This window comes from Tachypleus tridentatus, chromosome 8 (assembly GCF_004210375.1).
Source record: "Tachypleus tridentatus isolate NWPU-2018 chromosome 8, ASM421037v1, whole genome shotgun sequence".
In the NCBI taxonomy this organism is placed as follows: Eukaryota; Metazoa; Arthropoda; class Merostomata; order Xiphosura; family Limulidae; genus Tachypleus; species Tachypleus tridentatus.
The window spans coordinates 140,558,064-140,579,411 of NC_134832.1; the positions used below are offsets into that span (position 1 = coordinate 140,558,064).

Genomic DNA, 21,348 nt, shown 5'->3' on the forward strand with positions numbered 1-21,348 from the left:
AAAACTACTTCGGAACACTTCAGAGGGTAAAGAAACTGTTGACTCGAGAACAAAAGAAACTACGTTTGTCTGAATACATGGACTCAGTAGTGCGGTGACCTACTTTTACAATTTCAAGAACATTGCCTCCTGTTCTAAAACCTGAACGTACGAGTACGTTGTAATTTGTAGCGTCCCAAACAAACTTGAAAGTAATAAAATTATATCTGCTCTGAATTTTGCGAGTTTTCAGCGTGTGTAAACTGAAAACATGTGGATAGAGGAATGTACGTGACTTAGCATTACCTAAAAGTCAAGTCTGTTGTATAATAAATTCATTTGAAATGTTTTTCAATATTAAGAAAAACGTAAGGTCGTATATTGAGTCCCAGTACTGCATGAAAACGTTTGAATATAGCCTTTAGATAAAAAGTTTATTATTTTTTTAAATCTGGTTAAAACATATTTATGACCAACAACAACCTGAAAATGGACTAAAGTCCAGATGAAATAGATTCATATCTTGTAAGTTTATTTAAGATATTTTACTGGTAATTACACGTGCCGCCAAGAAGTCTACTTCTCATAGAAAAGCTATTCTATGCTTCATTTCACTGGTGCTACAAATCAAATAAGCGAAAATTTATGGCAACATATTTCTAAAAGGATCTTCAGTTAGGTTTCTCTCTAATGCTTTCGTGGATATTTTGAAAATATATCCATACAGAATAGGCTAAACTTAGTAGTTTAGAACCTCCATGTTTTGTCACAACCGTTAGCTTCTGTTTCATCAAAAATATATTTTAAGAGCACAGAAGTGAAGAACACAATGGGACCTCACAAGTTTTGAACTCTCTAGGTACAGACCTCTTCTCATTACACTTGTATATTTTTTAGAGTTCACAATGAAGTTCACAAGTGTTAATGTAGTGTGAAAATGCTACATAGTAGTTACATATTTATTGTCTGACTGAAGTGATCTGGGCAGTATAATTTAGAACAGTTATATTGGTAAGTTGATGTAATCTGCAAATGCTGTTTATGCAGTTTGTAAGGCTAAAGATGGAACATTTGTTTAGAAGTCATATAGAATTAATTACAGATGTCTATCCCATTTTTCTAACAGGATTTGTCAGAACACATGCTGTTGCTATCGGTCTTATTTCTCAATAAAAATATTATCTTTATTTTATATTGCTCGTGGTTTTTATGTAATGATTCAGAGTCTGGCTTTTATTATGCTCAGTACTTACAAGATATGCTAGAAAAAAGAAAACAACAACAAATTTACTAATTTCTACAAAAACTGGAAAACAAGGAGTTGAAGAACAGCCTAGCTTTTAACCCTAAATTGGTTTGGTGTTAAAAAAAAGTTGGTACGTTGTAAGTGGGTTACTTCCCACAACTATTCACGTTATTAAGGTAATTAGCTGCTTTGTTTCCTTCAGTTGTTGAGAATAAAGGCCTAGTTAATTCTAGTTTTTTATTATTTTTTTTTAAGAATAACAAATGTTTTACATTACGTGTTATTCATAAAATAATATGAAAACTTTGTTATGTAAAAAAGCACCATTGGTCAGCGTTGTATTTAAACTTATGTGTTGTGATAGTTAATTTGTTTTAGCTGGTTTTTTTGCAGCTACTATTAGAATGTGAATTATTCCTAAACAGTTTGTTCACTGCCTTCTGGTCTCGATACCATTGAGATAAGGATTTTTATTTTTATTGTTATGATTAAAAAATGTGATTATCACTTGTGAATTTGGTTAATGTATGATGTTTGTATTGGTCATTAGGCCCAAGATGTTATAGTAGTTTCTGTATAAATATTTCATATGGGAGCTTTTTCTTAACTTTTAGGCAACCCAAGACATGTATGAATTGTTTTGGGTAGCATCTAAGAGTTTGTAATTAGGCTTAAAATTTGAGATTCTTAATATGACCATTTTAGATTCAAGTGTGGGAAGAATATCTACAACCTGTGATTTTTATTTAAAATTTTCACCTGTGGTTTCTGTTATTTTGCCAGCTTTCAGCATTTAAGCCATAACTTTTAAAGATTGCATCTTGTTTCTAGTTCATAAAGACTGTTAGATACTTTTGTAAATTTAGAGAGCTACTGTTTTGCTTTTAGCATTAAGATATTACTTGTTTGACCTATGTAAAAGATAGTCTGATAAGTTCAGTGGTATATAAATTAAATCTGAACCTTATTTATGTAAATTCACTGAGACTAGACTTTGTCTATGATTGTTCGAACTGTACCTGGTTTCTGATACCTGAGCACGAGCAAGTGGAATTTTCAACTGCTTCTAGAATTTCGCTTGCGTCATCAAATGACTTCGTAGTATTTGAGTGACATTGATTTTATTTACATCAAGTATTTTTCATATTTCATCTGACACTGAGAATTTGTGTAATATCAGTTTAATGAGTATCTTCAAGACTGTGTACGTGTGTTTAAAAACAAAAGTAATTAACAGTGAAATTATAACCCCCACGCACACACACAAAAACATTCTTCTGTATTGATTACACTATGTAACAAAATGTTTACTTGTTTCTTGTTTTTAAGCAGAAAGAGTTATTTCCCAATTACTTATGCCTAAAGTAAATGGAAAAGATCTATTTTTCTCTCCAAATTTTGCTTTTGTGATCTGGAAGCATATAACGAAAACATGATGGGAAACTATATTTGGGGACCGATACGTGAAAGTGATTTACAGTCGAAAATCTCAAAAACTACTCGCTTCTAAACATTTCTATATAACTTTAGTATAAATACATGAAAATCTTGATTCATATGTTGTTTTATTCAGACCTTATGTAAATGAAAATGTGCAAATTTGTCCAATTTTATATAGAAAATAGGTTAATTTTTAAAATTCATTATTCTGGTAACAAAAGCAAAGTTTGAAGGGAATAATGGCTGCTTACTGCACTTTTACAGCATAAGCAATTAAGAAATAACACATACTATCCAGGAACAAAATTTGTGTTAAATAGTGTTATTAACCCTTTCACAATCATATTTATAGATAAACAATTCTTACAATGGCAGATTTATTTTTATATAAACATAAAAAACAGACACATTTTAATATTTCATTATCTAAAACTAGTGAACTTTGAGGAGCACCCCTAATTCACAGTGGTACAAAATTCAAAGCTCTCATGACAATGCCCTGGGGGATGGATTTTTCCATGACAGTGAAATAAGTGACAGTTTTTTGTTTTTTTTTATAAACAATAAATGAATTCAAATCACTAAGACTCACCTTATCAAAACATTTAAAAACAGAAGTTACTAAAAATTGTAACCCTTAGGATAATATTTTAGAAGTGTTAGGTTATAGATTTAGTTTTATTAGTAGCAAACTAAAATACGTCAGTTGGTTTAGTAGTATACACAACTAAAATATAATATACTTATCTAGTGGTTTAAGAACCATCAATTAATGGCACTAATGAATAAAATAAATAAGAAGAAAGATAAGAACAAAAAGCTTCAAATCAAATTATGACAACAGACAGAGTATTATCATGTTCCTGTTCCTTAAATTATGACAACAGACAGAGCATTATCGTGTTTCTGTTCCTTAAATTATGACAACAGAGTATTATTGTGTTCCTGTGCCTTAAATTATGACAACAGACAGAGCATTATAGTGTTCCTGTGCCTTAATCATTAAAATTTTTTCATTATCATGTTTATAGGTAAATAACTCTCAAAATGCTGTACAGTACTGTACAAAAGAGTTAGAACAAAGTTGAAACCTAAATTTCAGGCTACTTTGAAAGAATAATTGAAGGTAAATTACAGATGAAACATCAACATTTTGTTAATGTTTAATATTTAGTACAACAGAAACTCAGTGGAAGTGTTTGAACTCAGCAAACAGTTAATATTTTGTGTGTCACCATTGTACTGTAATAACAGCAAACAGTTAATATTTTGGTCACCATTGTACTTTAATAACTACAGACAGTCTTTCAGGCATTGTTGCAACATATATAATCAAAGTGTCCTTTGGTATTTTACTCCAAGTGTCTCTAATACACTCCCATAAAGTTTCACTGGAAGTAACTTTTGATTTGTCAAGTTTTTGATTTATCAAATCTCTAATCTGCTTAATTGGGTTGAGAGTGGGGGCTCTGTGGGGGCTATTGTATCATGTGAATGACTCCACCAGCTTCTTTATTAGGTAAGTAATTTCTGCATAGGTTGGATGAATGTTTGAGGTATTATCATTTTGATAGTAGAATACTTTACCAATAATATGCAAACTGCTAGGTATGTCATGATGGATCAGAGTCTGGTACTTGCACTGGTCCATTATTCCATTTTTTTTCAAATATCTCCTTTAACCTCAGTAGAAAAATATCCCCAAACCATCACACTACCACCCTCATGCTTTACAGTAGATGCTCTATATTGAGGTAAATGTCTTTCACCTTTCTTTTACAATATATTTTGCACTAAATATTTCAAGCAAGGATTCATCCATCCATAGCACCCTTTTCCAGACATTAGCAGTCCAGTTTGTGTATGCTTTAGCAAATTTCAGTCTCATAAAAATATTTGGATATTAAAGTAAAGGATTTTGATTGCTGCATAACCAAGTTTTTCATTCTCGTTGTGTCTTCTTGTTACCGTAGATCTGGACACTTTTCTGTCTTTTGGTAGATGGTCATTTATCTTGTGCTTGAGATCAGCAGCAGTCTTCGTTCTGTTGCGAAGACGGCATCAACTTAACATCAGTTTAAGTGTTCTACTTTTTCCATTCTTATTTTCATATCTACCTACCTAGGTCTCACGATCTGTGATGTACTTGACAGTGTTTGGGGAACATTATAAGTCTGTAGCAATTTGTTAGAGTCCAACCAGGATCACATAATGATTTTATGTAAACTCTTTGCTATACTGACAATTCTCTATGATTTTGGGCTGTGGCATGACAGCAGAACTTAATACAGTAAAACCTGCCTAAGCTAAAAACTGCATAGGGCAGAAACCTGTACAAGCTAGAAATGTCAAAATTTTGCAGCATTATTTTAAGATTTCTCTTATAAAAGTCTCTCTACATGGCAGAACCTGCATAACGCAGATGGAAAACTATCTTTCACCTACTTCATTTATCAACAAGTAGGATTAGAACCTCAATGAGGAGGAAAAAATGGTTTAGATCAAATATTAATAAATTCTGACATTTTGTTACAGTAAGTTTGGTTAAATATATTCTGTTCTTTTTTCTGCTGTCATTATTTTTGCAGTTAAATTAAACAAAAGAATGGAACAAAAAATAGGAATATTCTACTTTTCCTAGATAATGCAACTTGTCACCCAAAAGTTCAACTTTAAAATGTTCGTTTAGTCTTTCACCTCCCTGTACAACATTAGTTCTACAGCCACCAGATAATGGAATTATACAGTGTATAAAATTGAAATACAGAAAACTGATGCTTCAGCATATTATTGCAAACATGGACGACTGTAAGAGAGGATCTGAAATGACCATGAAAATTGACGTGTTAGATGCAATTGCATTTTTAAGTCATTCAATCAAATGTGTAAAAGATGAATGTGTAATAAAGTGCTTTCGAAATCGTGGATTATTCTTGATAATGACAGAGATTGTGGAGACGTTTCTTACGATTTTAGTGAAATCCAAACTCTGATTGAGAAGATTGATGCAGGTGATTCTGTGAATGCAGAAAGTTTTGTGAACGTTGACAAGAATGTTTGACCAGAAATTGATTTAAAATATATAATACAGTCACAAGATTGTAACAGTGTGAGAGATTCAGAAGATGAAAAACACGGAAAAGATAGCGAGGAAATAGAAATCCTTATTTCATCATGAGTGTTAAGTTTATATTAACGTTGTTAAATTGTATGCAAATATGAAGGGGGAAAGTAAACTTTATGAAAAGGCCATAGAATTTACTTTCTCTTTTAATCGGATGAGAAAGCCCATTAACAAATGAAACAGTCGAGACTGGACACTTTCTTCAAATAAATTTGATTAAGATTTTGTGTACTTATGTATATTTTGAATGCCTATTTTTGTTCTTATTCTAATAAATATAGCATAAACAGTATAATAACTTTATTCACAAACGTCCTTGAGTCAACCAAGTATAACGTTCTGTTCAAAAATTATATATAATGCATGTTCACTATGCTTAAGCCGAAATTTTACTAGGTTCCGTGTGATTCTGCCTTAGACAGGTTTTGCTGTATATAGTGTTAAACATTGTTTTTATCAGGCTTTATTTGTGGAGTGCTATTAAATTTATTTATTCTGCCACATACTGGTACCATATGCTAGTTTCTTGTTATATATTTAAGATACTGCATGGAGTACCATAACAGCTATTTCAAACCATACATTTGATCAGTATGTTCATTCAAAGAGAACCCTCATGACATGCCCTTGTTACAAGAGTATGAGAATTGTAAATAATGATAAGCACTCTCACCCTGGTTCATTCAACTGTCAACATGAATCAGTGAAACATTACTGTAGTGTTGAAATATACATTCTATAATGATATGGAAAAATTACCTCATAAAATGGAAAAAATGACAAAATATTCTCTTGTACTAACACTTTTTCACAATACAATAAAAAACTAAGATATTTTAATGTTCCATTACTTCTGGAATTTGTCGTGGTATAAAATTCTAAAATCACATGGCAGTGGAAGAGGCCACCTGAAACTTATGCTTGTAGAAATAAATATTATGTTTACTACTTTTGGCTTAGTTACATTTCAATAAGCGAACGATTTTTATCAATACATTGTTTGTGTTTTTCAAAACCTCCAAATTCATGATGTTCTTTTACCGTCAGTGGTATGCCCGGCATGGCCAGGTGGTTAAGACACTCGACTCGTAATCAGAGGGTCGCGGGTTCGAATCCTTGTCACACCATACATGCTCGCCGTTTTAGCCGTGGATACGTTATAATGTCACAGCCAATCCCACTATTCATTGGTAAAAGAGTAGTCCAAAAGTTGGCGGTGGGTGGGAATGACTAGTTGCTTTCACTCTTGTCTTACACTACAAAATTAGGGACGGCTATCGCAGGTAGCCCTCGTGTAACTTTGCGCGAAATTCAAAACAAACCAAGACCCTGAGTGAGCAAGCAGCTATAGCGTTTACTTGATGGAGTATTTACTGAGTCGTGACATATTTAGTACTATAGCAACCATTTAGGTTTTGCATGTAATATTAATTATGTGAGAACACTGGTGAAGCTTGTATGGGTTTAGTTTCTCAACATAAGAATGGGCCGGATAGTATCCGTGTGAACAGATTTTAATATCGTAGTTTAAAAGTTGCAGTCTAATAAGAAGGTATGTGGACGTCAATTATATAGTGATGTAGCTTTCTGTACATGTACTTTTCCTGTCATATGAGTCAGAACATACCACGGCTTCTATTAAAACATAATGAAACGTTAATTATATGTTATGCGTCATAAATTGTAGGACAACTAGACATACGTGTATACTTGTAAGTTGGGACATTTAAAATGTGTAGACATGATGAACCTCTTTTAAAGTTGATGAATAATCATTCGTACAAAGTCGCATGCACGTGCTTTTGGTTTGTTTCTTGAAATCGTGTGCTTCGTGTTTCTGGTGTGTTGTCTGACACTCTGACCAGAAGTGTAAAAAATGATGTTCTTTGAAGTTAAATGTTCTTCCATTGCATTTTTTTAGTTGTTTATAGCTGAAGGAGTTATTATTATGTATGAATCAACAAAAACTAATTTCCAAACTGCACGTGGCGTTACTTTTACGGCTGTGTTTTAAGATGAACGCCCACAAAACTAGTTTTGATCTAGTATTTTCGTCATTTGATTCTGTTTTCTCTATTTATATTATTTACCACAGTAATTAACAACGGAGAATAAGAATAGTTAATCCTGCAGTTATTTTATTTCGATTTCAGTATTTAGTGCTGTTTGTTTAGGCTTAGACAAGTTCAATGCTCACCGGTTCTGTTCTTTTCTACATGAAATTAGTTATCGAATAGAACAACTGTTTTATTCTAACAACTACTCGTCTGGCTACACGATAACTTTTATACAAACATTGGCTGATTGTGTAAAACCCAGTGAAAGAGTATATGAAAAACTGTAGTTGTTTTTTTAAAAAAATAAAAGTTTATATACCAGTATTTCGTATGAAACTTACGGAGTGCTTTAACGTTCCACAGGGTGCAAAACCATACAAGGACATGACACTAATATGGCTTCTGAAAATAAGCCTATTAATCTAATAGAAAAACATCTGCATTATAGGTGCGCGATTATTTTATAGTCTTTGCGTTTCGTGACTTTACCAGATAGACGTGCATTGTTTTTTTTTTTAATATCAAGTTTTGTCTTAAATCGCTCTATGCATCGCTCTGATCTTACATAACAAATAAGTGTCAGTTCTTAAGTACATCATACAACTCGCGTTTTGATACAGGCTATGTTTGTCAACAGTACTGTACGTTAGTATTTTATATTATTCTTTAACACAACGTTAGTATTAGGCCTATTATATTCTTAAACACTACTGTCTGCATCTCGTCCCATACGAACTTTCATGTATTAGAAGAGTATACGAGGGCTGTTAAAAAACATACGCGGACTGACGTCATAAAACAAAATTTACTTTATTTAGAAGTTACGGGTCTGGGACCCCTTCAAAGTACTCTCCTCCCCAACGCACACACCTATCCCAACGGTGTTTCCACTTGTTGAAACAGTCCTGGTACGCTTCTTTTGTAATGTCCTCCAGCTCCTTCGTTGCATTTGCCGTAATCTCGGGAATCGTCTCAAATCTTCTTCCTTTCAAGGGTCTTTTGAGTTTGGGGAACAAGAAAAAATCGCAAGGAGCAAGGTCAGGTGAGTAGGGGGGTGGGGAAGAACAGTGATCGAGTGTTTGGCCAAAAACTCACGAGTTCTGAGGGCTGAATTTCGCAGCAACGCGGTGCATCTTCAATTTTTCGGTCAAAATCTCGTAACAAGATCCAACTGATATTCCACACTCTTCAGCAAGCTCCCCTGACAGTCAGACGTCGATTTGCCCGCACTAGGGTGTTGATTTTGTCGACGTGTGGGTCGTCAGTTGACGTGGAAGGACGTCTAGGACGCTCATCATCTTCAATGGACTGTCGACCATCCTTAAAACGTTCATGCCACTTGAAACATGCCGTACGCTTCATAGCAACATCACCGTAAGCTGTGTTGAGCATAGCAAAAGTTTCAGTCGCAGATTTTCCAAGTTTAACACAAAATTTCACAGCAAGTCGTTACTCCTTCAGGTCATTCATTCTGAAATCCGCCAAACAAAAAAATCGCACTTCACTTATAACCGCGTAGCTAATACATAAATGAAGATATTTGCAATCGGGAAATGGCGTCGTAATCAGCTGATCTGTGCGAACCTAGCGACACCAAGCGGATTCCCCTGGAACCAACTGGAGCCGCGCAATTCAAACAGTCCGCGTATTTTTTTTTAACAGACCTCGTACTGTTCCAATCACACAATGTTCGCCATATTCATTGCCGGTAAGACAATAAACTCAGTGGTATTCGAAAGGCTTTAGACAAACCGCAGTGGATATGGTGAACATAGTGTGATTGGAATACCATTATTGGAGACTTTCTTACTTGAAAATTTCTAAGAGACTAGATATATAATACAGTGTTAAAAAGATATTAGAACAAATATACTGATGACAAGTAATTTAGTAGTAATCGTATTTCGCCAGTTTGTAAAAAAGGTTTTAATGCGACGTATATTGTCCATTGAGAAGCAACGTTCTAGAAATGTGTTAGTAATTCAGTAGGCTATGCTTGCTTTTGTAAATTTGTATTTTATGTCTATTTATTGGAAACTTTCCTTTATGCCCTTAAGTGTTTCTTCTTATTATCAGTGATGAGTAACACGGCTCGTTTGGGCTGAAAACACTTTACATAGAAGAGCGAACAACGTTTCGACCTTCTTCGGTCATCGTCAGGTTGACAAAGTTTTCGATTGTTGAAAGGTGAACGTGTTGTATTTGTTTTGTTTTTGTCTTGTTTTGCCTCTTAAGTTCAAACCTAAACCAAAGTGACGTAATATTTATCTGAACCCCCTAATATTATATATTCAGTGGCCGACTATGTTTGTATGCCCCAGTTAATAAAATATTTACAAGTTACAGTTTTTTGCGGTATGTTTGGGGAATTTTTGTTACTGGAAAACAACAACAAAACTTATCGGGCCCGGCATGGCCAAGTGCGTTAAGGCGTGCGACTCGTAATCCAAGGGTCGCGGGTTCGAATCCCCGTCGCACCAAACATGCTGCCCTTTCAGCCGTGGGGGCGTTATTTTGTGACGGTCAACTCCACTATTTGTTGGTAAAAGAGTTGCCCAAGAGTCGGCGGTGGGTGGTGATGACTAGCTGCCTTCTCTCTAGTCTTACACTGCTAAGACAGGGACGGCTAGCGCAGATAGCCCTGGTGTATCTTTGCGCGAAATTCAAAACAAACAAACAAACAAAATTTATCAGTGAGTAAACTCAAACAAAATTATTCTTTTCGTTGTTGTTGCTTTGAAGATGGAAGCATGCATGTTTTACTTTATCTGTTACGAACTTTGCACCTAAGAACGTAAGGATTGGTCAAAGGCCTGGTGTGTTTGTGTGTGTATACTTTTCTTATTTGCTCTTTCGCCTTTGAAGTATCTTGCAGATAACTAATGAAAACCTTGCGTCACCGATAAAATGTGTTGTTTTTATATATTTAAAGTGTGTGTATGTGCTGTTTTTAACAGTGCTGATAACCATACTAATTTTAGAAAACCGACTCTTGAGCTCTCCGAAATCAGCACCTCATTTTGTATGTAAACGTTGTTTATCTCGCGTGCCACGTGTGAATCACATGGTTAGTACCCTACTTGTTTTATACAATACAACAGCAGTTGTATATAGTTGCTGGTTTAAAGGAACTTTTTTTAAATAATTGTTTTTAACAAATACTTTAACATTCTGTTTAAAACAAAACAAAACTGTCAGCATTCATTCTTCGTTGTTATGGAAACGTGAGTCGGTGTGCCCTTTTAAATTCAGAAATTTTAATCTCTTTGGCTGGCGAAAAATTCCTATTTTTTGGATGCCTGCCAAGTCATTGCTTAATCTAAGTCTCAGTAGCACGTATTTAAAAGTAAAGAACTGTGCCAAAGAAACTGATTTGTGAACTTCTACAGTAATAATGATTAATAAAGAGTATAATTATTTTATAATTAATATAATAATTAACTGTAATATCGCCCCATAAGCAAGATAAGTTGTGTTACTTAAAAAAAACAAGGAAAAATACACAAACTTGATTTTTTTAAGAATACAAAATTTAGAACCGATTTGTGTGTGTTTCTTATAGCAAAACCACATCAGGCTATCTGGTGATTCTCGGAACTGGTAAGGTAGGGGGAAACATTTTTGGCAAAGTTCTAACTTGTCCAGTAGGGTCCCGGGTTCGAATCTCCGTCGCACCAAACATGCTCGTCCTTTCGGCCGTGGGGACGTTATTACGTGACGGTCAATCCTACTATTCCTTGGTAAAAGAGTAGCCCAAGAGTTGGCGGTGGGTGGTGATGACTAGCTGCCTTCCCTCTAGTCTTACACTGCTAAATTAGGGACGGCTAGCGCGGACAGCCGAAATTCAAAAACAAACAAAACAGGAAATTTTTTTTCCACTAAAACTGACACATAATAACTTTGAGGTGTTAGAAACGGAACGTTAATTTGTTGAACTATTTGACCTGGCAGACGCAACATAGTCGTTTTTAACCATGTAACTTTGAAACTTTGGTTTTAGGTAACCAAACTGTGTGTTTTTCTCACTTATTTGTTATTTTCACATATGTCTCCTTCGATGATATTTTATTACCGAAGGAATTTTGAAAATACAGACTGCTTCACAACGTTGTTAGTGTACGTACTTGTTGATTAACGTAGTTTAATAAATTAACTGTATAATTTCGTACAGCTGTTATTTTGAAATGAAACGTAATTCTGTGAACTTATAGTTATTAAAGTGTTATGTTTTATTTTTTCCCCATTACTTGGCGCTTTGAGGCTAATTAGGTCAGCATTTCTTGAAGCTCCTGTGTTTTTTATCGTTTTATTGGCTGTATGCGCGTAGGCATTTCTTAAAAACAAATTTTACGAAAATATTTGGATGAAATAAATTATATTGTCCTGTCCATTTTAGGTCGGCTTACAATGTAGCATAACTTGCGTGCGTGCGTGCGTACGTTCGAGATGCGTTGAGTAAGGTACTGACTGTTACATTTCGGTCGTTCACGTCCACAGTTTGAAGTGAACTCTTGCACGAAGTTTGATATAAGATCGTTGATTTCGAACCGAAGGACTAGAGTGAGTGTTTCAAGATGAAGCAGGCCTGGGTCAGCTTTAGCCATGTGGGCTGTGTCAAGACTGTGATGTAGAGGTTGCCAAGGTTACTGCACCGTACGAGTTACTCACACGTGAACCATACCCGTTTCTTTGTTTTTATTCAGTTTGGTGAACAGTATTTCTAACATTTCACCTTTAATGGGTGTCATTATCGTTTCTATATTCGTAATTTTCTTTAGTGTGTGGTAGTAACAGCAAACTTCAAATTCATATCGTTTTTTGTCGACTTTCTTGTTGCAATTAATTTTCAATTGTATGATAGAATATTATTTTTTAACTAAAGGTGGCGTATGAAATGTTGTAAGTGAACCTCCGTATTCTTATGTTCCTGAAGTTTTTACAACAAATTTTTATATTTGGCAAAAGGTCAAAGTTTTTGAAACTCTTCAATGCCATTTAAAATCATTTGAAGAGGAAATTCTCGGTACGTGCCCTTGGACTTTGGTTAACCTATCACTTCAAAAATACAAGAATAGTAACTCTTACTTTAGACAGGTTCTAAATTTAATGGTTACCAAAATTTTAATCACCATCGGGTCATCACCAGGTTAGGTTTTTGAATGCGACTTTTAGCTTATGACGACCCGATACTGCTGTTCGAAACGTTGTAAAAATTAAAATATGTTTACTGTTAAAATCGTTGTTGCTGTGTTTTAGAATTAAGTATAACTAATCTCCGAGTTTATAGCATAGTGTTTCAGTGTTTATTGCTTAGTAAAACACTGCGCATTTCTTGAATATAGCGCCAAGCCTCTAAACGGATAATTGCTTCAGTTGTCCACAATTTTGATGTAATAGACAACAGAGAAGGTTACAGACAGGCTGAAGTTTATATTGATGATTGGTAAAAATTCTAAATATGCGCAGTGCATGTTATTTATTGTATGTATGTTTTGAATATCGCGCAAAGCTGTACGATGAATATCTGCACTGTGTTATTGTCGCTCGCTTTGCTATGTGCACTTTTCGCGGTTGTGTTACAAGGATGTTTTCATTTCGACCTTCATTGCTTGCTCGTGTTGTGTGTAAAAAAAAGAAACGCACGTGCTAAAAACTTTGTTGTAATCTGCATGATTAGAGATAAAACATTACACACAAAGTGTGTAGGTATGTATAATCTTTTTAGGCTTAAATTTAATAAGTTATCTTACATTTTTTTGTATCATCGGTTTGAATTAGGGACACTTTGCTCAGGGTGCCATGTAAGCTCTGTTAAAAACATTTACTGCGACATTATTGTTTTTGTTATTTCGATTCGTAATGTACTTAAATATACAAAAAACTGTTGTTTATGAAGCGCCAAATGTAACTGGAAATTAAGAGAAATTGTATGTATACTGCGTACTTAAGTTTATAAATTTCATCTCTAGTAGTAAATTGACAAGTTAACTGAGAACTGCTCTCGTTAATTTATTAATTTTATACAACTCATAATCCCCCTTCGTTTTATTAAATATCCTGGTGAACTTTCAAATAGTGACATTTATAATCTGAGCATGCAATATAAAAATTGCACATAAATTTAGTTTTGTGTGGCGTCTTAGCATATTTGCACAATCACCAGCTCCACCGAGTATGTTTTGGGCGTTTTTTGTTTTGTTTTTTCACGTAAACTTTAGTTCTCACGTAGATACGATCAGCAACTTCAGTGTCTCAGTATGTTGGATAAAAGTCTTGAACTGTGCATTAGGTACGTCACTTGTGTTACTTGTGCATTTTATAAACGTCCATGATGGTCCTGAATTGAGCCACGTGTGTTGGTCAGAAATTTATGTGTAAAACTTCCACAATACATTAGTGTTTAAGTTAGTTAAAGACGAATTGGACGTGGTCTGTTAGTAAGCTTGCCGGGCTATAATTCCGAGGATTTATGGTTCGCGTCTTCTTGGTGCGAAAACGCGCTTCACACATTAGGGTCATAGGTATGTTATAAGAGTGACAGTGAAATCAAATTATTCGAGTACGGTAGCCCAAGGGTTGGTGATGGGCTGTGTTGATAAGCCACTTCCATTCTAGGCTGTCGTTTCAGAAATTAGGGACGGCTAACTCGAATAGTCTGTGTAGCTTTGAGCGAATAATCAAAACAAACTGTCATAAACGAATTAAAACTTCGTTAAAAACCTATAACAGAAGTATAATTTTGTTTGAATACTCGTTAACAGGAGCTAAAGATCAAACAAAAATTGATGTTTTGTTAAAATCTGAGTTTTAATCAGACTAAATTCGCACGCGATATGCGTGAACGCATTTTTAACCCTAGCTTGTTTAGAGGAGTACAGATTAAATAACTAGAAGCGATAACTAATGCAAGCCTTATTCGTAGAACTATACCACGTTGAGATGTGTTCAAACTTGGAAAACTGGTCAATTGATAACTGAACAGCTAAGTCCAAAAATATTTTGTTGACTGTTACTCAAGGACTGAAACTGACGTAAAAAATGTATAGAATTACGCTTGTAATGTCCGTAGTGCAAAGTTCAAGTGTTAAGACCACTTTCTGTTTTTTAAAAGTATTTACTACAGTAGTTAAATATGTTGTATGTTTCAAAGTATATTATCTGGCACAGATTTAAAACTTTCTGTGTTCCTTGCCACCACCAGTTTTATGATTTATCTGAATTTCTTGCTTTTTTCCCGTTGGCTAAAAAAAGTGCTTTCTTAAATATTTTGCGAATGAGCTACCAAATCAACACAATTTCTGACGTGGCGTCAAATATTGATTCGAAATTGTACGTTATTGTCAAGAGCTCCAGTTTTCAGAAACTAAAATATTCAAAACATTGATTAACAGTTATTTTATTATTATTCATTGCTCGAATGCTGCAAAATTTGTCATTGACAGTTGGGGGGGGGGCTATCTATGACATTGGAACCATTATAAAGGCTATTTTTAGAGTATTTAGATTATTATACAGGTGTAGAATAATAATAATAATAATAATAATAACATGAAAATTAAATAATTTAAAGCAATTGTGGTTATTTTTGTCATTTCATGTATTGTTGAAAAAAGTAAGATTTGGAAAAAAAACGTATTCATTTGAAAACAACAGGAATACAAAGACGACATTTGTAAAAGTATACAAACAGCTGTCAGGTCCGGCATGATCAAGTGGTTAGGGCGCTCGAGTCGTAATCCTGGGGTCGCGGGTTCGAATCTCCGTCACACCAAACATGCTCGCCATTTCAGCCGTGGGGGCGTTATGTTAGGATCAGTCTCACTATATGTTGGTAGAAGAGTAACCCAAAAGTTGGCGGCGGGTGGTGATGACTAGCTGCCTTCCGTCTTAGTCTTACACTGCTAAATTAGGGACGGCTATCGCAGATAGCCCTCGTTAGCGCGATATATTTTACTTTCGAGGCGTTCTGATACGATTCACTTCGGGAATGTATGGAGTTGTGCATCTTTGTAATGGAAACCAGATTTTGAACTCTGTATTTATTTTACCTGAGTAATATATAAATGAGTTGCTTGTACTCGGAAGTAATAGAAATTATTTGTTAGCGGAAGTATTCATTTACTTTCGTTTTATTCTTTAGTTTTATGAAAAAACGACTTTTCAAGCGGAAAACTGAAGAAAGATGAACGGGAATGGAAATACACACCTAAAACTAATGATCTTGCTTTAGATCTAGTTGTTAAGTTTTAAACTAAATACGATAATTTTCAAATGTTGTTAGTCTTAAGCAAATGTGCCTTATTTTCCGTTGGAAGAGATTAGGTGGGTGTTTTTGTACAGTTTTAATCGGTCAGAATGGTTCGTGAATTTTAAAAATTAACATTAAACGACGTGTCATTTGAGTGATTAAGTATGATTAATTCTAATATTTTTTTTATATATCGAATCTGGACTAAAACAGGGTTGTATTTCGTGACTAACTGCTAAGATAAGTAAATATAATCGAATGATGTGTATTTTTAGATGAATATATATACGGTTAAAGTACAAAATAATTTAATAGAGTTTAATTTCGCTTTGGATTGAGGATTATGTTTTCGGTATCTAACCAACAAGTGCAACATTTCGGCGGATGAGATACACGTTTCCTATCGTATCATTTTTGAAGTACAGTGGTTCGGAACAATCTGTATACACAGAGGGAGAAAAGTGGAATGCTTGGTATGCGTAAACAGTGCGTCGATAAAGCTACCCGTAATGTACAGGCACACAAACTGGGCCATTCTCGTTAAGCTATCATGTAACACGCCCTGTTTCTGTTTAAAACGTGTAAGAGGGGTGAGGGGTGGGCAAACGAAAGGAAAGTAGGTTTATTCCCAAGTGAGGGCAGATGGACTATTTATTAACCGCGTGGTTGCAAAAAAAAAAAAAAAAAAATAAAAAAAAATAGAATTTTTTGAATTTTTCGCATCAAAAAATTTTAGATGAATATATAGATCGTTAATATAGACTTTAAACCATAATCTAATGACTTAGATCAAAAACTTGATTAATAAGTTTTGTAAAGTAAATATAATTTATTGTATTCCTACTTGTAAATATAACAATGCATAGTTTCATTAGATGTATTACACTTTAAATTTTCCCGAATATAATTTATCGTGTACATAGATTTTAAAGCATATTCAACCCCTTTTAAATAAATCACAAATCTAAATAGACTTTCGGGATACACATCCACACCTTCCATTTTCTTAATTTTTTTAAAAATTTAAAATGAATTTATTTATGATGTTTTATATTCTTGCTCTTAATTAAAAAAAAACGTTTACTTCTCTGTGTAGTGTTTGTCAGATGAAAAAGTGAACATTTATTTTTTAGTATTTTTACTTTATTTTTCAATTATGAAATACATAAAGATAAAATTTGACATTCTCGAAGTGGTTCATAATAATACTAAAATGCTACGAAAGTAAATATATTTTCTTAGTTTTACCCTTTTGTTTGGCCCGGCATGATCAAGCGTGTTAAGGCGTGCGACTCGTAATCTGAGGGTCGCGGTTTCGCATCCCGGTCGCGCCAAACATGCTCGCCCTCCCAGCCGTCGGGGCGTTATAATGTGACGGTCCCACTATTCGTTGGTACAAGAGTACCCCAAGAGTTGGCTGTGGGTGGTGATGACTAGCTGCCTTCCCTCTCGTCTTACACTGCTAGCACAGGTAGCCCTCGAGTAGCTTTGTGCGAAATTCCAAAACAAACAAACCCTTTTGTGCTGTTTTAAATAGTTAGAGGGTTGGTTTGGTGTTTCATGGCGCAAAGCAACTAGGCTATCTGCGCAGAGTTAGAAGGACATCGTTTTAAACGCATTGACAGATATATATATATACACTGCTTTTATATCTCTGTCGTTTTTAAATTAGTGTATACTTTCCAAATCACAGCTTTAAACCAGCAGGAACGCAGAACATAATAAAAATTGGCAAGGTGTAATTAATTATATTTGATATAAAACCAGTTCTACAATAACTAAATTAGAAAATAGATCTATATTTTAATAACGTAGTTTATTAGTTTCAAATTGTAGATTGCTTCAATTGTTAATCAAATTTGCAGCATTGAAAACTACGAAAAAATTATTTAAAATAATTTCTGGAGATTTCATTTATCTGTAGCTGGTTCTTAACAAAATCATGAAATATCCAGGTAGTAGTTTAGTGTTGGGCGCAGAGCCAGAAATTGTATTAATATTGTAACCTGTTCTCTTACCCAAAAATATCACAATAAGCTACGATATTTTTAGGCGTTTTGAGAAAGAAGCCAAACGTGTTGATGGATCCTTTTTGTTTTTGATGATAAGAGACAATCTGTTTCTGTGTAACATACAGTTTATATCGTACAAACTACTTGGCGGCACCCATTTCGTGACTGGGGTCTTCACATTTCGGTAATAAATATTCATAAACCTATTTCATTATTTCTTATGTAACGGTCAGTAAGGCATTAAAACGTGCCAATTCAATGACTGGCCAAGTACTACCACCCCATCCTCAATATAATCATATTTCATAGCTAACTAAAATAAATAAATTTTGGGAAATCTAGCTTGACCAACAAAGAGGTAGAAAAGTACAGACAGTCCAGGCAGTGAAACGTCGGAAAATTACTTTAAGCCAATCAAAATTAGGGTCATTCGTGAAATAAATTAGTTGCGTATTCATATAATAATTATTGGTAAAAATCAGTTAGATAAACAACTTTAATATATAAATAACTATTGCGTTTTGGTAACACGTGTTCCAACAATGATTTTTACGTCGTTTCACTTAGCAACAGAAGTATAACATAGTATTGTTAGTCTATGTACTAAAGTTAGAATGAAACGTACAGACAAAAAAAAAACTGGGGAAGATATTTATATATTAGGTTGAGGAATAATTCGTGAGCGTTTTTAAATAATTTCATTCAAGCATTACATGCAAGACTATACAATACTTCAATGCATGAACACATTACACACAAAACATTTATTATGATACTTTATTTCGTGTAATACCTAGGTATATAGTATGCATTGTTTAAAACGAAATTGCAAGAAATTAAATGCGAAAAGCAGATGGTGTCGAAAATGCTCGATTTTGTCCACTTGACATTCCATTTAATGAGCTGAAAATGAAAACAAAAATTAAAGACATATGAAAATCAAACACACCATCTATTAGAGCAAAAAATTATCAACCAAATGACATGAAATATTTTGCGAAAGCGTTTCATTTATGAATATATTTTTTTAACTTGAAAAAACGCTCACGAATTATTCCTCAACCCAATATTTGTTTATTTCTTAATTGAAAGTTTCCGTTGATACAACAGAAAAGTATTTAAACATTAAACTGTGTCTATATTTTTACATTCCTTATAAAGATCATTACATTATAAAGAATGTAATGGAATTATTCCATCTGGATAAGTGTATTAGGTTGTTTAAAAATAAATGTCGAAATTCTCAAAATGACACTTAGAAGCTGAATATTGAGTAACTTATCGTTTGTTGGTTTAATCCAACGTTTGTTGCTGTTTCAACTCTACTAAGAGTAAATTTCGCAACCCCCAAAGCAGCATGGACAAGAAGTGCTTTCGTCTGAATTTTCCTTTACGACAGCGTTGGTTCGAAAGGTTTCAATATGGAGATAAGTCTTGAAGACCACGAAGGTCGTGGAAGGAACCCATCCTTAGATGAAAACACATTAAGGGATCAGTTGATACAGATCCTCGCTCAACTATGTGAGCTTGCAAAAAAAAAATCTAGGTACAAAGAAATCAACCATTGCCAACCACCTGAGTGCAATTGGAAAGACGAAAAAGTTGCATAAGTGGGTTCCGCATGAGCTGACCGAGACCTGTCAAGGATAACGCTCCAAAAATTGAACGAATTGGCTTTCGAGGTTCTGCCTCATCCACCTTATTCCTCAGACCTTTCCCCTACAGATTTTCATTTTTTCAAGCATTTTGACAACTTTTTGAACAATGAACTCTTTTAAAACTAGGCAGATGCAGAAGAAGCTTTCAAGGAGTTCATCAACCATAGAAACTCTGATTTCTATAGCAAGGGCATAAACAGCATCGTTACACGTTAGTAAAAGTGTGTTGAAGCAAATAGTGCTTTACTTTGGTTAAAGCATCTTTTACAACACTTTTTTATACTTTTCCAAACTTCACAGTTCAAAAACGACATCTATTTCTGGTCAATCTAATATTTTGATCTTTCATGAGTGTATTTAATTTGAGAAATAAAGTGTGACATGGCATACACTTGCTTCTGTGAAAGGTATCTGTAGTTTCTCAAACTGTAGTTGTTTATATTCCATCCAAGGTTCAGAGAGACCATATTTAAATTGTAACAGTGTAGTGTACATTCCATTATGTTGTTACTATTTAAACCTGTCCTTTCTAAACTTTCAGTTCAAAACAAAAACTACTCATGCAATAGTTAACGCACTTGCCTGTTTTTGGATTTTGTATTCAGAGTATATTTTGTATATTTGATTGTACAAGTGTTTGTAAAGGTTCATATGATTAGCAAATATTAATATATGACTAACTAACATGTTAAATAGTGAATAATTGTCAATTTTTGTTTCTTTAATTTTCATTTCATACTAAACACTATTAAAACATGAAACATTTCATGTTATAAACCTCAGTAATTTCTACATGTGTATGTGTCTTCATTGGTATTAAAGACATGTCTGTGACTTAGATACTTAGAGGTTATAAATAAATTTCATTATATAATTATAGTCATTTTTCTCTCTTTCAGAACCCTATCTTGTGACATATCAGTGTAATTCTAAAAATTGGAGTTTGATCCTTGTATTGTATACAACATATGTAGTCCATTGTACAGCTTTATAATACATGTATAAATGGACTGTCTGTGAAAAATGTATGATAAAACTTAAGTTATATATTTTCTAAAGGAAGTTAAATCTGAAAGCTAGGAATGAAGAAACTGATGTACAGTATAGACAGACAGATTTCTACCAGAGCATAAGTAAAGGATTGTAATATTGAACTGTAGAAATCAGTATCATTAACTGTGTATATTTCTAATTAAAGTGTTCATGGATAGCTAAACATAGCCCCTGATACTAAACGTTGTTTAATTTTGTTCTTTAATTCAGGACCTGGAATTCCATGGCGTGATGCGATTCTACTTTCAAGATGCAGGTCAGAAAGTGGCAACGAAATGCATCCGAGTGGCAAGCAGTGCCACCACTCGAGATGTTATTCAGACTTTAATTGAAAAGTTCCGTCCAGACATTCGAATGCTGTTTGTGCCTGAGTATGGTTTATATGAAATTCATGAAAATGGAGGTAAGTGTTGAGTTTGTGTGTTTCAAGTTATTTTATAACCATATTGCATTTTGAAACTTATAGTCTGAAAATATTAACTTGATTATGAAAAGTAAGAATGTGGCTGGCTCTCTGGTTAAAAGCCTTAA

General features: G+C 34.0%; 1 protein-coding gene across 5 annotated transcripts in view; it reads left to right on the forward strand.

The window, feature by feature from the left end:
* Nucleotides 1–21,348, forward strand: part of cno (adherens junction formation factor afadin) — a 125,686-nt gene that overhangs the window by 12,254 nt on the left and 92,084 nt on the right. For all 5 annotated transcript variants that reach the window (XR_013012984.1, XR_013012985.1, XM_076451786.1 and 2 more), the window contains exon 2: nucleotides 21,028–21,220. Coding sequence is in view for 3 of the 5 variants with exons in the window: in XM_076451786.1 (XP_076307901.1) it covers nucleotides 21,028–21,220 (193 nt within the window). In the remaining 2 variants the exon portion in view is untranslated. The remainder of the gene's footprint in view (nucleotides 1–21,027; nucleotides 21,221–21,348) is intronic.